The sequence below is a fragment of the Canis aureus genome, chromosome 5 (genome assembly GCF_053574225.1).
Source record: "Canis aureus isolate CA01 chromosome 5, VMU_Caureus_v.1.0, whole genome shotgun sequence".
NCBI classification, from domain to species: Eukaryota; Metazoa; Chordata; class Mammalia; order Carnivora; family Canidae; genus Canis; species Canis aureus.
The window spans coordinates 24,892,452-24,912,381 of NC_135615.1; the positions used below are offsets into that span (position 1 = coordinate 24,892,452).

At 37.3% G+C, this 19,930-nt stretch overlaps 1 protein-coding gene across 3 annotated transcripts in view; it reads right to left on the reverse strand.

Annotated features, from left to right (window-relative positions):
- Positions 1–19,930, reverse strand: part of CDC123 (cell division cycle 123) — a 55,207-nt gene that overhangs the window by 11,294 nt on the left and 23,983 nt on the right. For all 3 annotated transcript variants that reach the window (XM_077897225.1, XM_077897224.1, XM_077897226.1), the window contains 5 exons: positions 19,385–19,480; positions 17,250–17,356; positions 5,535–5,583; positions 2,215–2,290; positions 58–180 (listed from right to left, as the gene is read on the reverse strand). In XM_077897225.1, the coding sequence (XP_077753351.1) occupies positions 58–180; positions 2,215–2,290; positions 5,535–5,583; positions 17,250–17,356; positions 19,385–19,480 (451 nt within the window). The remainder of the gene's footprint in view (positions 1–57; positions 181–2,214; positions 2,291–5,534; positions 5,584–17,249; positions 17,357–19,384; positions 19,481–19,930) is intronic.

Consider the following 19,930-nt stretch of genomic DNA (forward strand, 5'->3'; position numbering starts at 1 on the left):
TATTTCATTTGGAAAATTCATGTACTTCATTTCACTAGATCAATAAAAAATACTCACAGTCTTCATCTAAGAATTTGTACTGTATGTGTTTCTTGAAAAAGTCTTGTATGCATCTGCAAATCTCTTCCTTTTGTTTAGAAATATGATCATAGTACTGTGTATAGTCCCTCTGAGAAATACCTGACAAGAAAATATTTTAGATTACATTACTTTCTTTTCAAAAACACCAAAATGTAATTTAAATGTCGTTTTGAGTGAACCCTTAAAGTAGATCAGAAGACCAATCAGATGAATATTACAAATACATGATTCAGCATTTTTATATACATAATATAAAACTTACCAGTTGTAAAAAGTTATCCATTCATATGGCTAGGTATATCCTAAGTTCCATGTTGTCATGCATCTTTAGAAAATAGTTTCTATTTTTATTTAGTGTAATGGAAAGAATTGTCATAAATATGTTTATAATGTAAAAAATGAAAAAAGCAATTTTGAACCCATACACATAGTCAATTGCTTCTTCTTTGATTTTTTCCAACAAAGTTTCTACAAATTGGTAGATTTCTTTGGGAAACTTAAAGTATTCTATATGTCTTCCAATTCATATCGTATTTCATAGAAACAGGCTATTTTTCCTATTCACACATGTTACTCTGCCTTCACAAGCCTGATATTTCAAGCCACAGAAAAGTAAACATTCCTTTCTTTAGAGTAACTTGCTGATTTTATTCCAAATATACTAAAGGGATTATTGTAAAAACTCCCTCAATTTGTTCTAGGCCTCGGAAAAGTTTTCTATTCTGAAAGAAGGGCTTCCACTCAATTTCTTAATCAATGCCAGTATGATTCCCTTCTTTTGCTGTACTTGTATTGCAGTTTCTCCAAGAATATCTAATAATATGATAAACTCAAACACCCCAAGTTTCTTTTAGGTAAGTTAACAGGTGTCAACATCACAATCACTAAGTAGTGCTGATTTGGGGAACCTGGGTGGCTCACAGTCGGTTAAGCGTCCAACTCTTGGTTTCAGCTCAGGTCATAATCTCAGGGCTGCAACACTGAGCTGTGTATGGGACTCCACTCTGAGCAAGAAGCCTGCTTAAGATACTCTCTCTCGGGACGTGTGCGTGGCTCAATGATTGAGCCTCTGCCTTCAGCCCAGGGCGTGATCCTGGAGTCCCGGGACTGAGTCCCACGCTGGGCTGCCTGCCTGGAGCCTGCTTCTCCCTCTGCCTGTGTCTCTGCCTCTCTCTCTCTCTCTCTGTTTCTCATAAATAAATAAATAAAATCTTAAAAAAAAAAAAAAAAGATTCTCTCTCTCTCCCTCTCTAAAAAAGAAAATAATAAATAAATAAATAAAAATTTAAAAATGTAAACAATAAATTAAAAAATTTTTTTAAATAGTACTGATGTGATTCTATTCAAATCACACTTTTCTTGGTTGAAGGTTAGTTTTACTGCATGGAAAACATGCAAAGATTAAAAAAAAGATTACCTTCAATACTTGAATACATCACAGCTAACTAAACAGTAATCTGAGGAAGAAAATGGGTGGCTTTTAAAGTAATGCACTTATTTTTTCCACATATTTCCTCTTGCTAGAATAATAAACACTGCTCCAATAATAGAAATAAAGATCCCAAAACTTGGCTTTTTATGATGCTTAAAGTAAATAGTATGTTGCTAGTACTCAGGAAAGTTCCAAAGAGAAAGCAGGTAACATGATACATATCCTAAACTGGGAATGGTCAAGACCATCACTTTCATCTCCAGAATCCAGACAGACATGATTAATGGACAAGATTCTTTTCTATGGAAACTGAATATGGCTTCAGAAGCATTGTCAACATAGAATTCCAGAGTCACTACCAACTGGTTAGAGGTAGCATCTGAGATAAAGAGTGATTACCACCCTCTCCTAATTACTAGAAATTCACTTCCATCAAAAGCTTGTTGTCTTGGGGTGCCTGGCTGGCTCAGTTGAAGGAGCATGTGATTCTTGATCTCAGAGTCCTGAGTTTGAGCCCCATGTTGGGTGCAGAGATTACTAAAAATAAATAAACTTTAGGGATGCTTGGCTGGCTCAGGTGGTGGAGCATGTGACTCTTGATCTTGGGGTTTTGAATTCAAGCCCCATGTGTAGGGTAGAGTTTACTTAAAAAAAAAAAAAAAAAAAAAGCTTTTCTTCTTTTAAGGGTAAGAAAAACTTACCAATAAGCTTGTTTTCCTTGACAAAACATCGGAACTCAGCCCCAGGAATTAATTCACACCATTTTCGAAGAACAAGCTGTAAAGAGAGGAATAATGTAACACAACCATGTAACAAGGGAATATTCACTGATCTAACAGACAATTTTATGCCAAGCATATATCTTAATAATTGCCATTATCAAATAGTTTGGAAAAGGCAACATAAACCATTTTTCTCATGAGATGTGGGGGACAGATTTATTAGTCCAGTCAGTGGGGGAAACGCTGTTAAAATTCTTTACGACAAAATGCATCTTTGTCACTTATTTATCACATTGAGTTCTGACATAATATACAAATCCAAGGACAATAAAGGCAAATCCTGTCATCATTGTGTATAGCTGCCCTGTAATTTGTTACATTCTTCACCCCTCAAGTATATAAAAAAAATAAAAGGATATCCAAGTTATCTACCTTAGCACCACTGGGTAAGGATTACTCTGATAAAATTATTATGATTCATCACTAAAAATCACTATGACCCTCCTGTGATTTTGCCAGTACTTTAAAATAAAGCAAATTCCATCACTGGCCCAAGTCATAAGTGGGTTCTACTATTATAATTAATTATTTATCATGTATAAATACTCTATGCTATTGAATTGCTATAATTTTATAAATACTATGTAGTTGAAAAATGTATGCTTTTGAGTTTGTTTTAAAATGTTCTGTGGAGAAAACTAGTCATACTCTTCTGAAGTATAACTGTAATAATTGGTCAATGCCTCCAGCCTTCCTTATGCTGGCATACAACTCTGCCCTTTAGGACCTCAGAGACGGAGCTGGAATTACATAAAGCCCCATTCTTAGAATTCTCTCCAGTGGTCTCAGTATCCTCCCTTCTCATATTCCTGTGCTCCCAGTTTCTTGCACCTAATATTCTGTAGTATGCATATACCCAGTTGTACTATGATAATCTGATGCAAGTCTCTCTTCCCTCCTAACTGGCAACTGGGCAAGGGCAAGGAACTGGGCCTTATTCATCTTTATGTTCCCAGCACAAGTATGTAACACCTAGCAGGTGCTTAAAATATGTTACAAAGCAAAACAGTCAAAATATAAGATAAACAGCCACTAAAAATCCTGATATAAAAAAATAGTCCATGAATTAGCAAAATACACACTGTAAGTGAAAAAAAATGGTATGCAAAGTATTTTATGAAGAGAGTGTATATATGCACACACACACACACACACTTATCTCAGGAAAGGGAAGCTAAATGTCAAATGCTAATATTAAGGATATATCCAGGTGGTAAGTTCCTCATATTTTCTCATACTTTTAAATTTTTGATAGTAAGTTGCTCTTCTTAAAAAAAATACTGTTAAAATATGCCTAAGATTTTAAAATGCACTGATTTCCTTTTTTTTAATGCACTGATTTCAATTTTCATTATTGTGTGCTCTTACTCAAGTTTTATACATGCTGTATTTTTTAAAAAGAAACTAATTATTAAACAAAGAAGTAAAAAACTAAAAATTTACACAGTTGTCATCTATTAAAAGCTGATACTGGCAAGTATAGTTTTTTAGGGTTACAGTAATTTTTATTTAAGCAACAAAGACATAAGCAATTGTTGTAAACTAACACTAATTTTTTGGGAAAATTCACATAATCTTTATTAAAATAATGTTTTGAACAGGTAACACATACATTGTGTAGTTGATTGAAAAAATACATAAGGGTAAAAATGTGAATTGTCCCCACCACCCCATCCAGTCCCTCTGTCCTCCTCCTCAGAGGTAAACTGTCAATTTCTCATATAGCCTTCCAGAAGTAATCTACAAATATATGAGCATGGAATATATGTATATATCTTTTTAAATACACAGAAGGAATACACCATATATAGCATTCTGCTTGCAACTTTTTTCATTTTAATTATTCTAAGAATATCTCTTCCCTGAGCTTTTAAAACTGAGTTTTAAACCCTATGCACTAACATGATGATGGCATATTCCCCAAAAAGCAATAAAGAGTAAACTGCAGGTGAAATGAATCTCAAGGCTAGAAGATGACATCTCAAACAAAGATTATGCCTCAGGGCAAGACCTGGGAAATCATCTTTGTCATTTTGTGTTTTCTAGCACCAAGTGGTAAGACACAGCAGGTGTTTAATAGATGTTTGTTCAGTGAGACAATAGATGTGAATATAATATATACATAAAAAATGTTATAAAAGATGTTTAATGATTGGGAAAATGTTCATACTATGCTATTAAGTCAAAAAAACCTTCACAACTGGTACGTAAAAAGCTTCAATTATAATACATGCTCAAAGATCCAGTTTGGTTGCCTAGTAAATAGTAAATTAACTGTTCTACAAATGTTGTATAATCACAGAAGATCTACCAATATACACTCAACACACTAAAAATTTCTTGGTACAGTGAGTCAGTGGACAAGTTTTAAAAGCATGTCTATGCAAAGGGGACTGGAAGCAAACAATGAATTTTTCTTTTTTAATGAAGAATTTTTTTAAAAAGACCATTGGACTAATTCTAACGGATGTTACAAATCCAAAAATGCAATTGGTTTGCAATTATGGAGCAGGATGACCACAACTCTTCAACAAACTATGAGCGGTCAAAGTTTTTAAAAAGTATTATATTTTGACAATCCAAGTGCAAGAAGAACCAGGAATAATGATAAGCAAGAGCCTATCAGAGATGTAGTTGATACCTGGAATCAAGATTTAAAAGAAAAGTATGTTCCAAATTCACTCATAACTGTTAACAAGTACGGAGTTGCATCCAAGAACACTGCCCATTTCAGGGAGGGTTATGTGGCAGGGGAGGATTATATACCTTCAAACTAGGAAAATATGGAATACAAATTTGGGTTTGCTATGTTTGAATTCTTAGTTATTTCTAAAAATGTTTTCCACAATCCTTTCATTTTAATTTTATGTAATCTGTAAAATGAGTGAACAATGTAAAAAAAATAAAAAGGTCCACCAGACCTAAATGGTAAAATGGTGATGATTATATGTTTTCTTCATATACTAGGTTAAAGACCTTACTCAGCTTAAGCCAGATGATGAGCATAAAGGTATTTGTTTTATTACAAAATACGTACATTCCATAGTATGTATATAGTGTATATACCTGTGTATATACTTATACATAAATTTTTCCTAAATTTAAAAATTCAGTGGCTCTAGGTTCCCAGAGAAATTGATCCAAAAAATTTTATTCATTTTGCTTAAAAATAAATAGCAATTTCCAACACATCTTCATTTAGGATTATCAATTTCGAGATTTAAAAAATAAATACTTACCTCATATTCTATACAAGGATCTGGAGAATCATCAGTACAATGAATAAATCTTTAAGAGAAAAAAAGGCAATTGAGTAATTTTTTTGGTGCCAGTTTATGTATACACCTTACTTACATCCAATGTGAGCGTAAGGTTTTACTAGAAGAATCCAGGAACAGGAGACTAATTCAAATCTGATGACCATTTATTAAGCACTATTCAATCTCAGACATTAGCTGAGGCACCCCAAAATAGTATTTCACTAGTCCTCAAAATAACCATACAAACTACTATTATCTCCATTTTTCTGTCAAAAAACAAAGACACTTAGGCCCAGAAACGACAAATTTAGTGAGCGAGCCAGAACTAAAACTCAGACTGTCAAATTATAGATTCCCAATGAAGGCAGGATGGCGATGCTGTTCTATAATTCTCATTGCCTTCTTTATGGCTAAACCAGAAGTATACTTTCTCTGTTGACATTACCTCTACCATCTAAAGCCACACAAACTTGGGCAGCCCGGGTGGCTCAGCAGTTGCACTGCCTTCAGCCCAGGGCCTGATCCTGGAGACCCAGGATTGAGTCCTGCGTCAGGCTCCCTGCATGGAGCCTGCTTCTCCCTCTGCCCGTATCTCTGCCACTCTCTCTCTCTCTCTCTCTGTGTGTCTCTCATTAATAAATAAATAAAATTAAAAAAAAAATAAAGCTACACAAACTTAATCCAATCCTTCCCCTGCATGCCATTTAAAAAAACATTTCACAGAACTAGTCATTCCTTCATTAAGTATACAGCTTCCCCCTCTAAAAATCCTCCATTTCATGAACAATTTTTCATATATTTTCTAAATGCTTTTAGTAAATGCCTTCCTATGCCAAGGACTAGCTAGGCACCAGGAATGCTAAAATGAACCGAGTCCCCTGTTCTTTAGGAAGTTAATCTGGTGGGGAAAGCCTAACAAGTTAACAAAGAATTTCAAAACACTGAAAGCAAACATAAAAATACTCTGATAGCACAAGGAAAAAACTGATAAGCTCTCTGTTGTGTGGGGGAAGGGCAAGTGGTAGTCAAGAAAGCTTCATTCAACAGGAAGGGAAGGGTCCACATTTAAGGCAAAGAGAAGCATGAACTAAAGCAGGAAGAGAAATGGGAACTGTCACACAGTATGCAAAGAACTACCACAGATTCGCGCTGATGGAGTGTAGAGCTCAAGGAGAACCACCAAAAGACAAGGTTAGACCTTGCGCATGGTTGGAGGGGATGTAAACTGGTGCAGCTGCCGTGGAAAACAGTATGTATGGAGGTTCCTCAAAACAGTCAAAGTAGAACTACCATATATATGATCCAGTAATTCCACTACTGGGTATTTACCAAAGGAAAACAAAAACACTAATTCAAAAAGATTTATGCACCCCTACATTCCCTGTTGCATTATTTACAATTGCCAAGAGAAGAAAGCAGCCTAAGTGTCCATCAATAGATGAATGGATAAAGAAGATATGGGGCATGTTAAACATGTTAAACAAAAAGCAGAAACAGATTCATGTTTATAAGAAATAGACTCAGAAATACAGAGAACAAACTGTTGGCTGTCAGAGGGGAGGGGAGAGGGGGGAATGGGCAAAAAGGGTGAGGCGTGGTGGCAGATTCAGGTTTCCAGTTATAGAATGAGTAAGTCATGGGGATAAGAGACACAGCATGAGCAATCCAATCAGTAGCACTGGAAGAGTGTTGTACGGGGAGAGATGGCAGCTACACCTGCGGTGAGCACACCATAAAATATAGACTTGTTAAATCACTATGTTTTACACCCAAAATTAATGTAACATTGTGTCAACTATATTCCAGTTTAAAAAAAAAAAAAAAGAGGGATCCCTGGGTGGCGCAGCGGTTTAGCGCCTGCCTTTGGCCCAGGGCGCGATCCTGGAGACCCGGGATCAAATCCCACGTCGGGCTCCTGGTGCATGGGGCCTGCTTCTCCCTCTGCATATGTCTCTGCCTCTCTCTCTCTCTCTCTGTGTGTGTGACTATCATAAATAAATAAATTAAATAAATCTTTAAAAAAAAAAAAAAAAAAAAAAGATGATGTTGGGAGAGAAATCTTAGCTGAGGAGGAGTATCCAGATTGTGAAGGGTCTTATTTGTCTCTCTAGGGAGGCTATACTTTATTATATAGACAATGGGGAGCTAAAAGTTTCTAAAGATGTGAGGGCTTTAGGATACCACTGTGGCAACGGTACTGGATAGCTTGGGGGGAGGAGTAGCAAGCAGGAAGGTGGAGAGACCAGTTAGAAGGCTTGTTCCAACAGCCCTGGGGGGAGATGAGGGTCTAGCTGCTGCAGTGCGAGTGGGAGGAGGAGGAAGAAAGGACTATATTTATAAAGATATTCAGAAGGCAAAGCCAATATTGCCTGGTGCCTTGTTGAAAGTGAGGGGTTAGGGAAAATGGAGTAGGGATGACCAAGGTCTCTTTTGATGCCTGGCTGGATAGTGATGGGAATGCCATTCACTCAGACTGAGAGAAAAGCAAGTGACAGGGGTGAAGTAGAGAAATATGTTTGTATGTGGAGAGTTAGAGACATCCTAGGAGAACTGCACAGAGATGTCTAAGAAGCAACTGGAAATAAGGAAACTCAAAGAGAAGGAGGAGGTGAAGACAATCATCTGGAGGTAATCACATAGGTACTAGAGCTAAAGTCGAGGAAGTAAATAGAAGCAATCACCTTAGGCAGATGACAGAAACTTGGAGAAGACTAACAATTAAAGAGTGAGCAAAACTTGCAGGGGAGAGACATTTTTATTAAAAAGAAAAACCCCACGCAAACAAAACAAAAAATACTTTTAAAGATCTTTTATGCAACTTACAAGTAAAACTGAGTTTGAAAAGCTTTTCAATTCCCCTGAATATTTGATTAGGTTGGAATTCTCTGTAATCTTTTGTAATTTGTACTACAAACAATAACAATTCCAATTTATTTGGTTGGCTGAGCTTCTCAGAAAAAAACTTTTATTCCTACTAACAATTAGGCATGGATGGGCAGATATAATCTGAATTACCAAGAAAAGTACACCCAACATGCTTTGTTGAAAAGCAATGGGTTCTCTCTTGTATTAATGAACAGGCACCAATAATCCTATGAGAAAGTCTATTAATATCAATGTTTATCACATGAGGACATCAAGGTTCTGAAAGGTGCGAAATCAAATAAGTGGTAGGAAGGGCACTAAACCTGCAAGGATGGACGTTCAAGAGTGGCTGTCAGGGGCGCCTGGGGGCTCAGTCGGTTGTGTCCGACTCTTGATTTCGGTTCAGGTTTGTGAGATCCAGCCCTGAGCTCAGTATGGAGTCAGCTTTTCTTTCTCTCTCTTTCTGTCCCTCCCTGCCCTGCCCACATGCTCTCTCTCTCTCAAAAAGAAAAAAAAAAAAAAAAAGCTGCTATTAAAGCTCTCAGACTTTAGCTAAAAAACAAAACAAAACGCCATAAATACCAGATGCATCTAAAAAAGTCATTGATCATCTTTTTTAATAGTTCCACATAACAAATTTTTTTCATTCTCATTTTTGAAATGTGATTTTAATCATGTGGGTGCCACAGTTTTTATAAATCTGGTAACAGAGGTTATTATTATTATTCTATAAAGAACAAGGTGGATTAAGGTTCTATACCTACCATTTTTAAAATACTACAGGAAACCCAAAAGGCACAATTCTAAAACAAAGATCTTCATTGTTTAATGTTTTTAATGCTTCAATATTCCTACAAATACTGATTTCAGCCCTGGTTAATCCTCATATAGCTACTTTAAAACAGCTTTACCTTTTAATACATATTTGCATTCTCCCAATCTATAATATTATTTTTTAAGGGTTGATTGGTTTAACATTTTAATGTTATTTTAAAAACTTGGTTAGTTTCAGAAAGTAGAAGTGAGAATGTCTGTGGTATGTGAGATTATTGTATAAGGCTTTTTCTTATTAAGATGATTAACCAGATGGTCCAGTACGGTTCCTACGAAAGAACAGTGCAGAGCCAGCTAGTTAAGCCTGAATGTAAAGGTCAGTAACAGCATTTTCAAGAGCTCAGCTGAAATACTGCAAAGAACAGTGTGTGTGAATATTTAGATTTCATTTGCATTCTGGAGGAGGTAGGTTTAAAAAGCAAAAATGAGTAAGATAATTAGGGTACCAACAACACGGGAATTTTTACGATCCTTATATCTAAATTAATGGACCTAAAACTTGTTCAAAGAGTCCCAATTCTTTTTATGAGTTTAATTAATTACAACACTTCCTTTATGTTATCTTTGAGACTTCTGTTATTTTTAATTCATACAGCTCTACTTCCTCGTCTTGTCTGTTGTCTCATCTTGAGGCACAATGTACTGTTTTCTCACAGATTTTCTTATTTCTAGCATGAGAGCCTATTTGGTGTGGCTCATCTTGCTGGGGGCCCCACAGGAGGGCTAGGTTGTGGCATCTTCCCAGAACACTTCGTATTTGCATCTCCTAGGTGCCTCAAGGGTAAAAATGACTAGAGGACTGACTTTTACATTAATAGTTTGGGAGATCTCTAATCAGGCAGGTGATTTAAATTCTGTTTTCCAAAGTTCATTATGACATCTAGACGTGACATTTCAACTTTTTAAAATGAAAAACCTAGTGCCCAAGAGGTTTCAGTCCTGCTTCCTTATCTCTGTGCCAATGGATGAATTTTTTTTCTTGTTCATCCTTAACTGAAGGTGCAAAACAGTCTCTTCCAAATCCTCACTTTATTTTGGCTTAATGCTTGGCCTCCAGTTCCATAAGGGGATTAAGTTATGTCCCTTAACAGCTCTGATAAGAACCCCTAAAAGGCTTATCTACCTAACTCTCTGATTTTCTGTCCTCTTTACATTTCTTGCATCTGGAATTTGCCTTTTGTTTCTCATGAATTTTTGTGTTCTAGTTTATTTTTTGCCCAGCATCTCTAGATAAGTTGTAACAAAAGATTTTTCAAGTTATCTTAGCCTGCTACTTAGCTAAAACCAGAAATTAATGATCAGTTTCTTACAGTTCTTTTATAATTACAAATAAGAACGTTTTGAATCTCACTCGAAGATCTCTGCCAACCTGAACAGTCTAGCTATAATTAGTACTTACCATTTTCATGTACACTTATGAGCATATTGTGTGGGTGTATGTGTGTTTAAATCCCACTCCTGGGCAGCCCAGGTGGCTCAGCGGTTTAGCGCCGCCTTCAGCCCAGGGTGTGATCCTGGAGACCTGGGATCGAGTCCCACGTCGAGCTCCCTCTGTGGAGCCTGCTTCTCCCTCTGCCTGTGTCTGTTCCTCTCTCTCTCTCTCTTTCATGAATAAATAAATAAATAAAATATTTAAAAATTTTTTAAAATAAATAAATCCGGGGATCCCTGGGTGGTGCAACGGTTTGGCGCCTGCCTTTGGCCCAGGGCGCGATCCTGGAGACCCGGGATCGGATCCCACGTCGGGCTCCCGGTGCATGGAGCCTGCTTCTCCCTCTGCCTGTGTCTCTGCCTCTCTCTCTCTCACTGTGTGCCTATCATAAATAAATAAAAATTTAAAAATAAATAAATAAATAAATAAATAAATCCCACTCCTAAATTTTTTTTCCTAGATAAGTATTTTATTATAACTCAGAAGATTTCCTTGAAATTTTCAACAAGGTAAAAAAAAAGTAGTATTAAATCAGTCACTCTACAATCTGGATAGAAAGGAGGCTCCTATATTGAATTTTAACTATAGTTCCTCTAGCTAGCCACTAAAACTCCAAAATAAACACAAATGTTATTAAACGATGAATGTTATGTTATCTACAATGAGAATTACAAACTAAAAAAAATTCTCAGATACAACAGTAAAGATTTTATTTTGGAAAAAAACCAACAAAACCCAAAAGTCTATTCTGATGAAAGCTACTATGAAATTATGCCAGTGTATTTCTAAAATATTTTGAAACTAGCCAGTTAATAGGAATTTTTGAGAATAAAGTTCTAGATCCAAATTTTAAAAAAGAAAAGAAAGGGGGGGAGGTTCTAGCCCAAAATGGCAAGGACTGTGTGCTCCACCAGCCCTGATGATGGGCAGGCAGGAGAGCCATCTTTTTTCTTTCATTTCTACTCAAGCTACTGCCCAAATCATTACCTCAACTTCAACAAGACTGCATTTCCTGTCAGCCACGAGGTCTTAGCATAAATAGACCTATTCATTATGCCCTAAACACGTCTTAAGATTGACATACTTTTTTCTGTGAACTTCATAGCTGTGCTCAACAAGTTTTTATCATGCTGTTCCAAATATTTCACACATCAAAAGAGAACAAATGTAATGCATTCAATGAGAAGGATGCGGGTGTGTGGAGCCGAGGGGACTCAGAAAAAGATGGATGTACTCCAACAGACAAATGAAACAGAATGCGTCCCATGCTTTGTTACGGGGAAAACAGGAGACGACCAGGAAAGGATACGTGTGCCTGCACTGTGCTGGGCTGTGCTACGATTAGGAAATATACTGTACAAGAAAGAGCTAGATGGAGATGAAAACAGAGAACCATGTTAGTGGAAAACATTTGAGTTGAAGATGAATCATATGTGTTGGGGGTAAGGGGTGAGATTCTGGCACTGGAGGTACAGATTTGCAATATTACCTATTCAAGTGGTAGGAGTTGGGTTTCTAATGTGGGCCAGTCACATGACAGGAGTGGGGAAAGGAGAATCACACTATCAGTATACTTTGAGGATAGTGTCTACGTGGATTTATTTACTCTAGGCAACTTAGGTATGACCTAAGTCCATTGGCTGAGGTCACAATGTACTTTTTCTCACAAGTAGGGAGAAAACACCTTCATTAAAGCTTTCTGAAGTGGCAGTAAACACAATCACTAATGCTTTAAAGTGGCACACCACCCTAGATATTTACTAAGGCACAATTCTCATTGGTAAGCTTTTTTTAAAAGTTGGAAGGCTACATTATACCTCACAGTAAACACTTGCTAAGTGCAAGAAAAAGTGTGAATCATGGGCAGGAAAAAAAATGCAGACCATGGAACATTAAGCATCAAAGTCCTGGTGGTGTAGATTGTTGCTCATGAAAACAACAAGAGAAAAGTTAAGAGTATTGGTGTACAGATTCCATTCCAGATTTCACTGGTGGTGGAAAACAAAAGATAAAAGTAATATGATACTGAACTAAGGATCATTGGGTATGTTCATTTGAATTTTCATAGAATTCTTTTTCAAAAATATGCTATTTAAAATTAAAACAATCTACAGCAGAAAAAAGTGTCATCTCATTAAACAGGCCTTAAAAATCACAAGGTAGGGGCCCCTGGGTGACTCAGCAGTTGAGCACCTGCCTTTGGCTCAGGGCATGATCCCAGAGTCTGGGATTGAGTCCCTCCATTGAGCTCCTTGAGAGGAGCCTGCATCTCCCTCGCCCTATGTCTTTGCCTCTCTGTGTCTCTCATGAATAAATAAGTAAAATCTTAAAAAAAAAAAAAAATTGCAAAGTACAGGTTCTATAGGTCCAAGTTACATGCAAAATTTTACTCCTCATACTACTTGCTGAGTTTTAAGATTAATAACCAGTTTTGTGATAATCTTAAGAATGCATACAATCCATCAGGCATAGCTACGTTAAATTACTAAGCCAAGTGAAATCTCCTGAGCTTTGGTCAAAGCTATCTTGTGGGTGACAAATCTCTCAGAGAAACATTTAATGGATTCATTTTTTCACTCGCTCAGCCCTTTCTTCTAAATGCCAACTGAATACTGGATATTATTTTCTGGCCATGGCCCACCAAAGTGACACTTAATCAATAAAATAATTATTGAAAGCAGCCTTGAGACTCAACAAGTCTAACCACATAAAATGTTTATATCTGGGCAAATAGTTTGCTCAGTGAGTACTGTGCACACAGGTTGTGTAAAGTTTGTCACACTTCTCCTTTTTAAAGCTTCCTGTGTACAATAACCAGTTGAGGAACAGGAAAAATAAGAGTACTTAATATTTTGTATCAGATTACAAATGTGGCAGACAGTACTGCTTGTCTCTCTCCAGCTAGTCCCAACCTTCATCCTTGCTAATAGAACTGTGACTGTTGGAGCAGGAAGCACTTGTGTTCTGCAGTACCTTCCAGAATCCCAGGGATGCATGTGTTGCTTAATCTACTGCCATACTGCCGTACCCGAGGTGTGGGCCTATACGAGCATCATCAGGATAACCCAGGAACTTCTTAGAAATTATATTCTTGGGCCCCACTCCCAGCCTACTGAACCAAAAGCTCAGGGAGAGGACCAGCAATCTGTGTTTCATCAAACCCATCAGATGGTCTTGATGTGTGCTAATGTCTGACAGCTCCGGTCTAAACCAGTCACAGCATTTCTGTCCCCTTTGCCAGCTGCTGGATTAGGCTGGGTCACTGTGTGACCAATGAGCCTGACAGGAAATTTCTTGGGAAGCCTCCAAAATGCCTTACTTGCTCACATACAGAGAGGAGTGAGAGGAAACACACCACCCCTTCTATTTTTGGTTCAGATACTGTCATGTCTTCCTGTGATGCCCAGAACTGTAGCACCAATCTTGTAACCAGTAGGTGATAATCCCAAATACCATGCCAGTATGCCAAGCATGAGAGTGGGGGGAAAGACTGGAAGAACCTGGCTCCCCAGAGACCTTGATGTACAGCTCCATTAACTCTAGAAAGACCCATGCTCCAGAGTCCTTGTTAAATAGTATATTTTTAAAAACTCTGCATGTGTAAACTACTTTTAGTTGGCCTTCTGTTAGCTTGCAATCCTGACTGGAATATCTTTCTTTTTTTGAGACAAGCCCCAAAATAGTATAAACAACATAATGTCACTTTCATAATATTATATAATCTTATACATATCAAGATAATTATATAATACTCCATAATATCTTATTAGAGCCTATATTTATATTTATAGGTTTATTTATATTTTTATTATACAATAAATTCTTATAAAATTAAATTTATTATAATATTCTGTTGTATTTTAATTTGAAGCATTTTTAAAGGAAGAATTTATGAATTTACTAAGTGGAAATACAGAAACCATTTAAAATGGTGTTACTGAAATTATATTCTGGTTTTGGTTCTACTAATACTAACTAGCTTGTGGGAACAAATGACTAAATAGATTAGGCCTCAATTTTCTAGCTGACAGAAGAAAAGAGATTAAGTCACCGACACAATCCTGTCTAATTTAAAGAATTACACTCTGAATTTGTTCTTTAGGGAGTTCTGAACAGCCTATGTGACAAAAGTTCATCTTCTGCTATAGATTCTAGCAATACAGATTTTTATGGTGACAAGACTTATTGCTATGCAGCCTCCTACTGACAAATACTCCAGAAGAGGGTAACTAATTAGAACCACCCAGCTGAAAGGCTGCAAGCTTGGTGCTTGGAGTTTGTTCCTGCCAACTCCCAATTATTTAGACTAGGAGAAGGATGGTATTCTGTGGGTAAACACTCTTAATCCAAGGCCTCAAATTCACTTGCCAACTTACCTTCCCTTCCATTAAAAGGTCAAAGAGCACAGAAAGCCAAACAACTGACTGGTATTTTTACTTTCTACTGGAGTCTCGTTAGATTCACTCATGACAAAGAGGGGGAGGCAGGCTAAGGAGCAGCTGTGATTCACCAAGCCACAAAGGTGATTTAAAAAACCATCAGCCATAGAGAATTAAAAGCAACTTACCATTATCTTTGGAAAGGAAAAGATGTCCTCCTACCCTCAATGCAACTATTATGAAACATACATGAGAACCCCTATCTGATGAAGGAACAGGTACAGAGCATTTTTAATGTAATGTATTTTAAGGACTCTTTACTCAAAAGCGCGAGATGTCTAAAAGCTTTATAATGGACAAAGATGATAGCTACGACTTCCTCAAGCCAGAGGGCCTCTCTGAGAATGGAAATGCCAGGGCTACTGGCAAGGGCCACTAAACACCGTAACATCTGTGCCAACGTGACCATAAAGGGTGGACAATGAAATAACGAAACCATATAAAGCTTTTCTCAGTAAATGAACTAGAAAGAGCAGTACAGGTAAACTCCTTCTATAATAAACTTACGATACAACCAGCCTCTCCTTTCTGATCACTCAACTTTATTCCCTTCATCACCATCATAATGAAATTAGCACCCCAGCCGCACTCAAAGGCAAAAAGACAAAGCACACAGCTGACATGCAGTGAGTTTATGGTTTGGTGCCAGGTTCCTCCTCAAGAAAAAATTTGAGGCTGAAATGGGGTGAATGGGCAGGGCAGACTATACGGACCAGTGGGAAAGAAGTGGCATGTGTACACAGCGTTTGTACCCCAATCACCTGCTTGGTTGCTGGGTTTTGTGATATGCTTTATTCTGTTAGAGGTCAGTTTAAGTATTAGTTTAAATTCAGTACTGGTTTGTTTACAATGGGTAGGATGAGAAATCTGGAAGAATATCTGTTCAATGACAGAACAAGAGAGTACAAAGAGCTCAGCAGCAGGTCAACAGTGCAGGTATGTTTCCTGCCTACGACAAAGACAGCACAGAGTCAAGTTCTTTAGCCAAAGAGAAACTGGCGAAGAAAGGAAAATAGCAATTCCCCTTCTAGAAATTTATTCTAGAAAAAAATTAGGAACATGTACAAAAATTTAGCTTAGGGATATTCACTGCGGGACTATACGAAAACAGAAGGCTGATCAAACAAATCATGTTGGAGCTATCCAGTGGAACACCATTAAGGTAATTTTAAAAAATGATGCATGCAAGTATTTAATGACACATAAAGATGTTGGCTATATACTGCAGGCTACTAAGCAATATGAACTAAATGATGCCATTTTTCTCTTAAAAGATCAGAATATGGTTAGAAAAAAAAAGAATATGGTTATAGACAGGTATATCTATATTATACGTACACACAGAAAGAATTCTGGCATAAAACCAACTTTGGCAAGATCATGGGTGCTTCTACATTTCCTGTTCTTGTTTAGCTCGAATCCTTAATTTTATTTTTCTATGATAAGCCTATGTTGATTTTATGAGAAAAAAATTACCAAAATATTTAATGGGCAGATACAAAGAAAGCCCTTGATATCTATAAATATTCACCGTAGAGCAATGACTATCAAAGGAAAAGAAAGGTTGGCTTTATTAGATTTTGTTATATGGAACTGTTTTTTTTTTTATTTTTATTTTTTTTATTTTTATTTTTATTTTTTTTAAATTTTTATTTATTTATGATAGTCTCACAGAGAGAGAGAGAGAGAGAGAGGCAGAGACACAGGCAGAGGGAGAACCAGGCTCCATGCACCGGGAGCCCGATGTGGGATTCGATCCCGGGTCTCCAGGATCGCGCCCTGGGCCAAAGGCAGGCGCCAAACCGCTGCGCCACCCAGGGATCCCTGTTTTTTTTTTTTTAAAGATTTATTTATTTGAGAGAGAGACAGAGAGCACCAGCAGGGGGAGGGGCAGCGGGAGAGGGAGAAGCAGACTCATCACTGAGCAAAGAGCCTGACAGGGAACCCGATCCCAGGACCCTGAGATCATGACTTGAGCCAAAGGCAGATGCTTCACCGACTGAGCCACCCAGGTACCCAGAAACTGCTGTTTTTAACAGTACTGGAAGTAATGGGATTTCGTCTTCAGCAAAACTCTCCTAAGTACAAAAGCTACTGATGGGAGATCAAGAGGCATATACTTACGGCTGAGTGAAGTCACGAGTGATGAAGTCAGAACTCTTGAACAACAGAAAGATGTCGCTGAGGGTTTTACATTTCAAAGAACTGTTCATTGCTATCCAGTATGCATCCTAAATAATAATAATAAAGCATATGCTACTTAGTATATACTCCAAGTCAGTTGCTATGAATGAGGCTCAGCCCTACACACAAAGTTGATAATGCACATCACATTTAAAGGAAAAGTTCAGGGAGGACCTTTTAGCTATACTGTCCAATGTCAAACTACACTTCTGAATGACCAAGAGCAGGGCCACTGCGTGTTGTATGCTGGGTTCCAAACATTGAGCTGTTAAGGTCCTCACCTTCCTGCTTAGGCCAAGCACTTTTCTGTGTTTGTTTTACTGATGATGAAAAAGGGGTGAAGGAGTATCAGAAGTGCTGACACTTCAGCTAAAAGATCAAGGTGTAAAGAGCGAGCCTGACCAGCTAAGAAAAAAGGAGATCATTTCTCTCTTCTTGCTTCTGGGCAGTGACAGTGGGAACACCTCAAGTGTAAGGGCTGGAGCAGTTTAGACCCATGCCTATCAAATCTGAGAGAGGAGAGGAGATACTCTGCACCTTCACAGTTTTAAATGGTGGATATCTCATACATACGAATCAAGAAAAGGTAAGCACAGCAGGCATGTTAGGCACAAAGCTTAGCAAAACATGCCTAAAAATGATAGAATAAGTCATTTACTAAACATACTTCTCCCATATATCAGACACAGGGCAATAATCTAATTTTTCGGCAATAATCTAATTTTGAGAAAACTAATGATTGCAAAAAACTAATTATCTACACGTGAAAGAAAGCAGTGGCACAGGTAGGCACACAAAAAATAAAATATGAATGAACAAGTGAATAAGTTCAAATCACAAATAATTGACCCATCTTAAGTGGAAAGCCTCAGCCCTGTTCAGCAATAACGAATGATTCAAATTACTGCTCATACACAAACTAAAAATGAGTTTCAATAACTTTTTAATAATAGCTTTTTTATAATTTCTCCCAATGAAAAAGACAATGAACTTCTGGCTGAGAATGGCACGATGACCAGAGATTTACCTTCACTGAAACAAAAGTATATACAGAGAAAACCATGAATTCCGGGGAAAACAGAAGGTTGAACAGGAACACGAAGTCACCCTGTACAGTATCTATCAGATGTGCACACAGTGTCCGCATTACCATAATATCAGAAACACTGCATCCTGACCTAATCAAGACACAACAGTACTCCAATGAGGAGAGTAGAACATAAAGCAGCGGGAATGGGAGAGGAGAGTGAGCAACGTTGTCATTCCTGAGTGGGAAGCCATAATGAATATCTATAGCTAATGAATAAAGTAGTAAAGTAAAATAATAAAAGAATGCACTGAAATAGGGAATGCAGTTGTCTCTGAGGAGTGAGAAATGGTGAAGCAAAGCAAATGTCTGGACCTGCTGGTATGGGGAGCAAGCGTCCAGATCTTTTAAAAATTTAAATTATGTACACGTGTAACTAATTATAATCAGTAAAAATAAAGGGTAGGTTAGGTACAATTTGTCATTCATTTTAGAATAAGAAAAGAAAGGCACATGGGCTAATTTTTGAAAATGCAAATAAATCTTTGATTCCTTAAATGAGCTTTGCTGCCATAGTTGTTTTCTATCGGATTAGAAAAAAAAGTGAATTTTTCTATAGACCTTGACGTAAAAACAAAAAAAAACTTTTAATAATAAAACACAATTTAAGAAAACGTCAGTTGATTTCCCAAATGGCTCTATTTCTAGGTCCTATGACATTTAAATTTTCATTATTTTTCAACAGAGAAAAATTTCTCTGTTACACTGAACAGGTAAAGTTTAGAAAGGGCAGAGAATGGCCTTCCTCAGATTCTAGCATGATCAGCAATACAAGAGGTTGCAACTGTCTTCTGACAAAATATATAGTATTTTATAGACCCGGGAAAGTGCAAAATCAGGAATGTAGGAGGGGGGAAATAAAAATAAGTTCCACAGTATTTTCCCTAGAATTAGGAATAAAATTAGACCCTCTGTGAGGATATAAAAAGAAATGAGTAGCAAAACAAAGAATATTCAAACAGTGAGAGATTTACTGATGTGTTCCTACCCTTGGGGCGCTCCAGTTAAGCTTAGGAAATACACTGCCCCCCAGGGAATTGATAGCTTCTTGGACTTTCGTGGTGAACTCAGGAAATTCTGGTGCCTACAGAGAGAAAAAAGAAATCATTTGGGCAGGTTGATAACATCACAATATATATAGAAAACAAGATCAAAATCTCAAGGTTAAACAATTAAACATGTTAAAAATAAGTTAGATACAAATTACTATCAGAATTTCTGAACTGAGCTAAATAAAATCAATGATCAAATATTTACCAGAAAGGAAAAGAAAAAAAAAAGTGCCCAAATGATACTTTACAAAACAATCAAAACCCACAAAGCGGGATCCCTGGGTGGCGCAGCGGTTTGGCCCCTGCCTTTGGCCCAGGGCGCAATCCCGGAGACCCAGGATCAAATCCCACATCGGGCTCCCGGTGCATGGAGCCTGCTTCTCCCTCTGCCTGTGTCTCTGCCCCTCTCTCTCTCTCTCTCTCTCTCTCTCTGTGTGACTATCATAAATAAATAAAAAAATTTAAAAAAAAAAAAACAACCC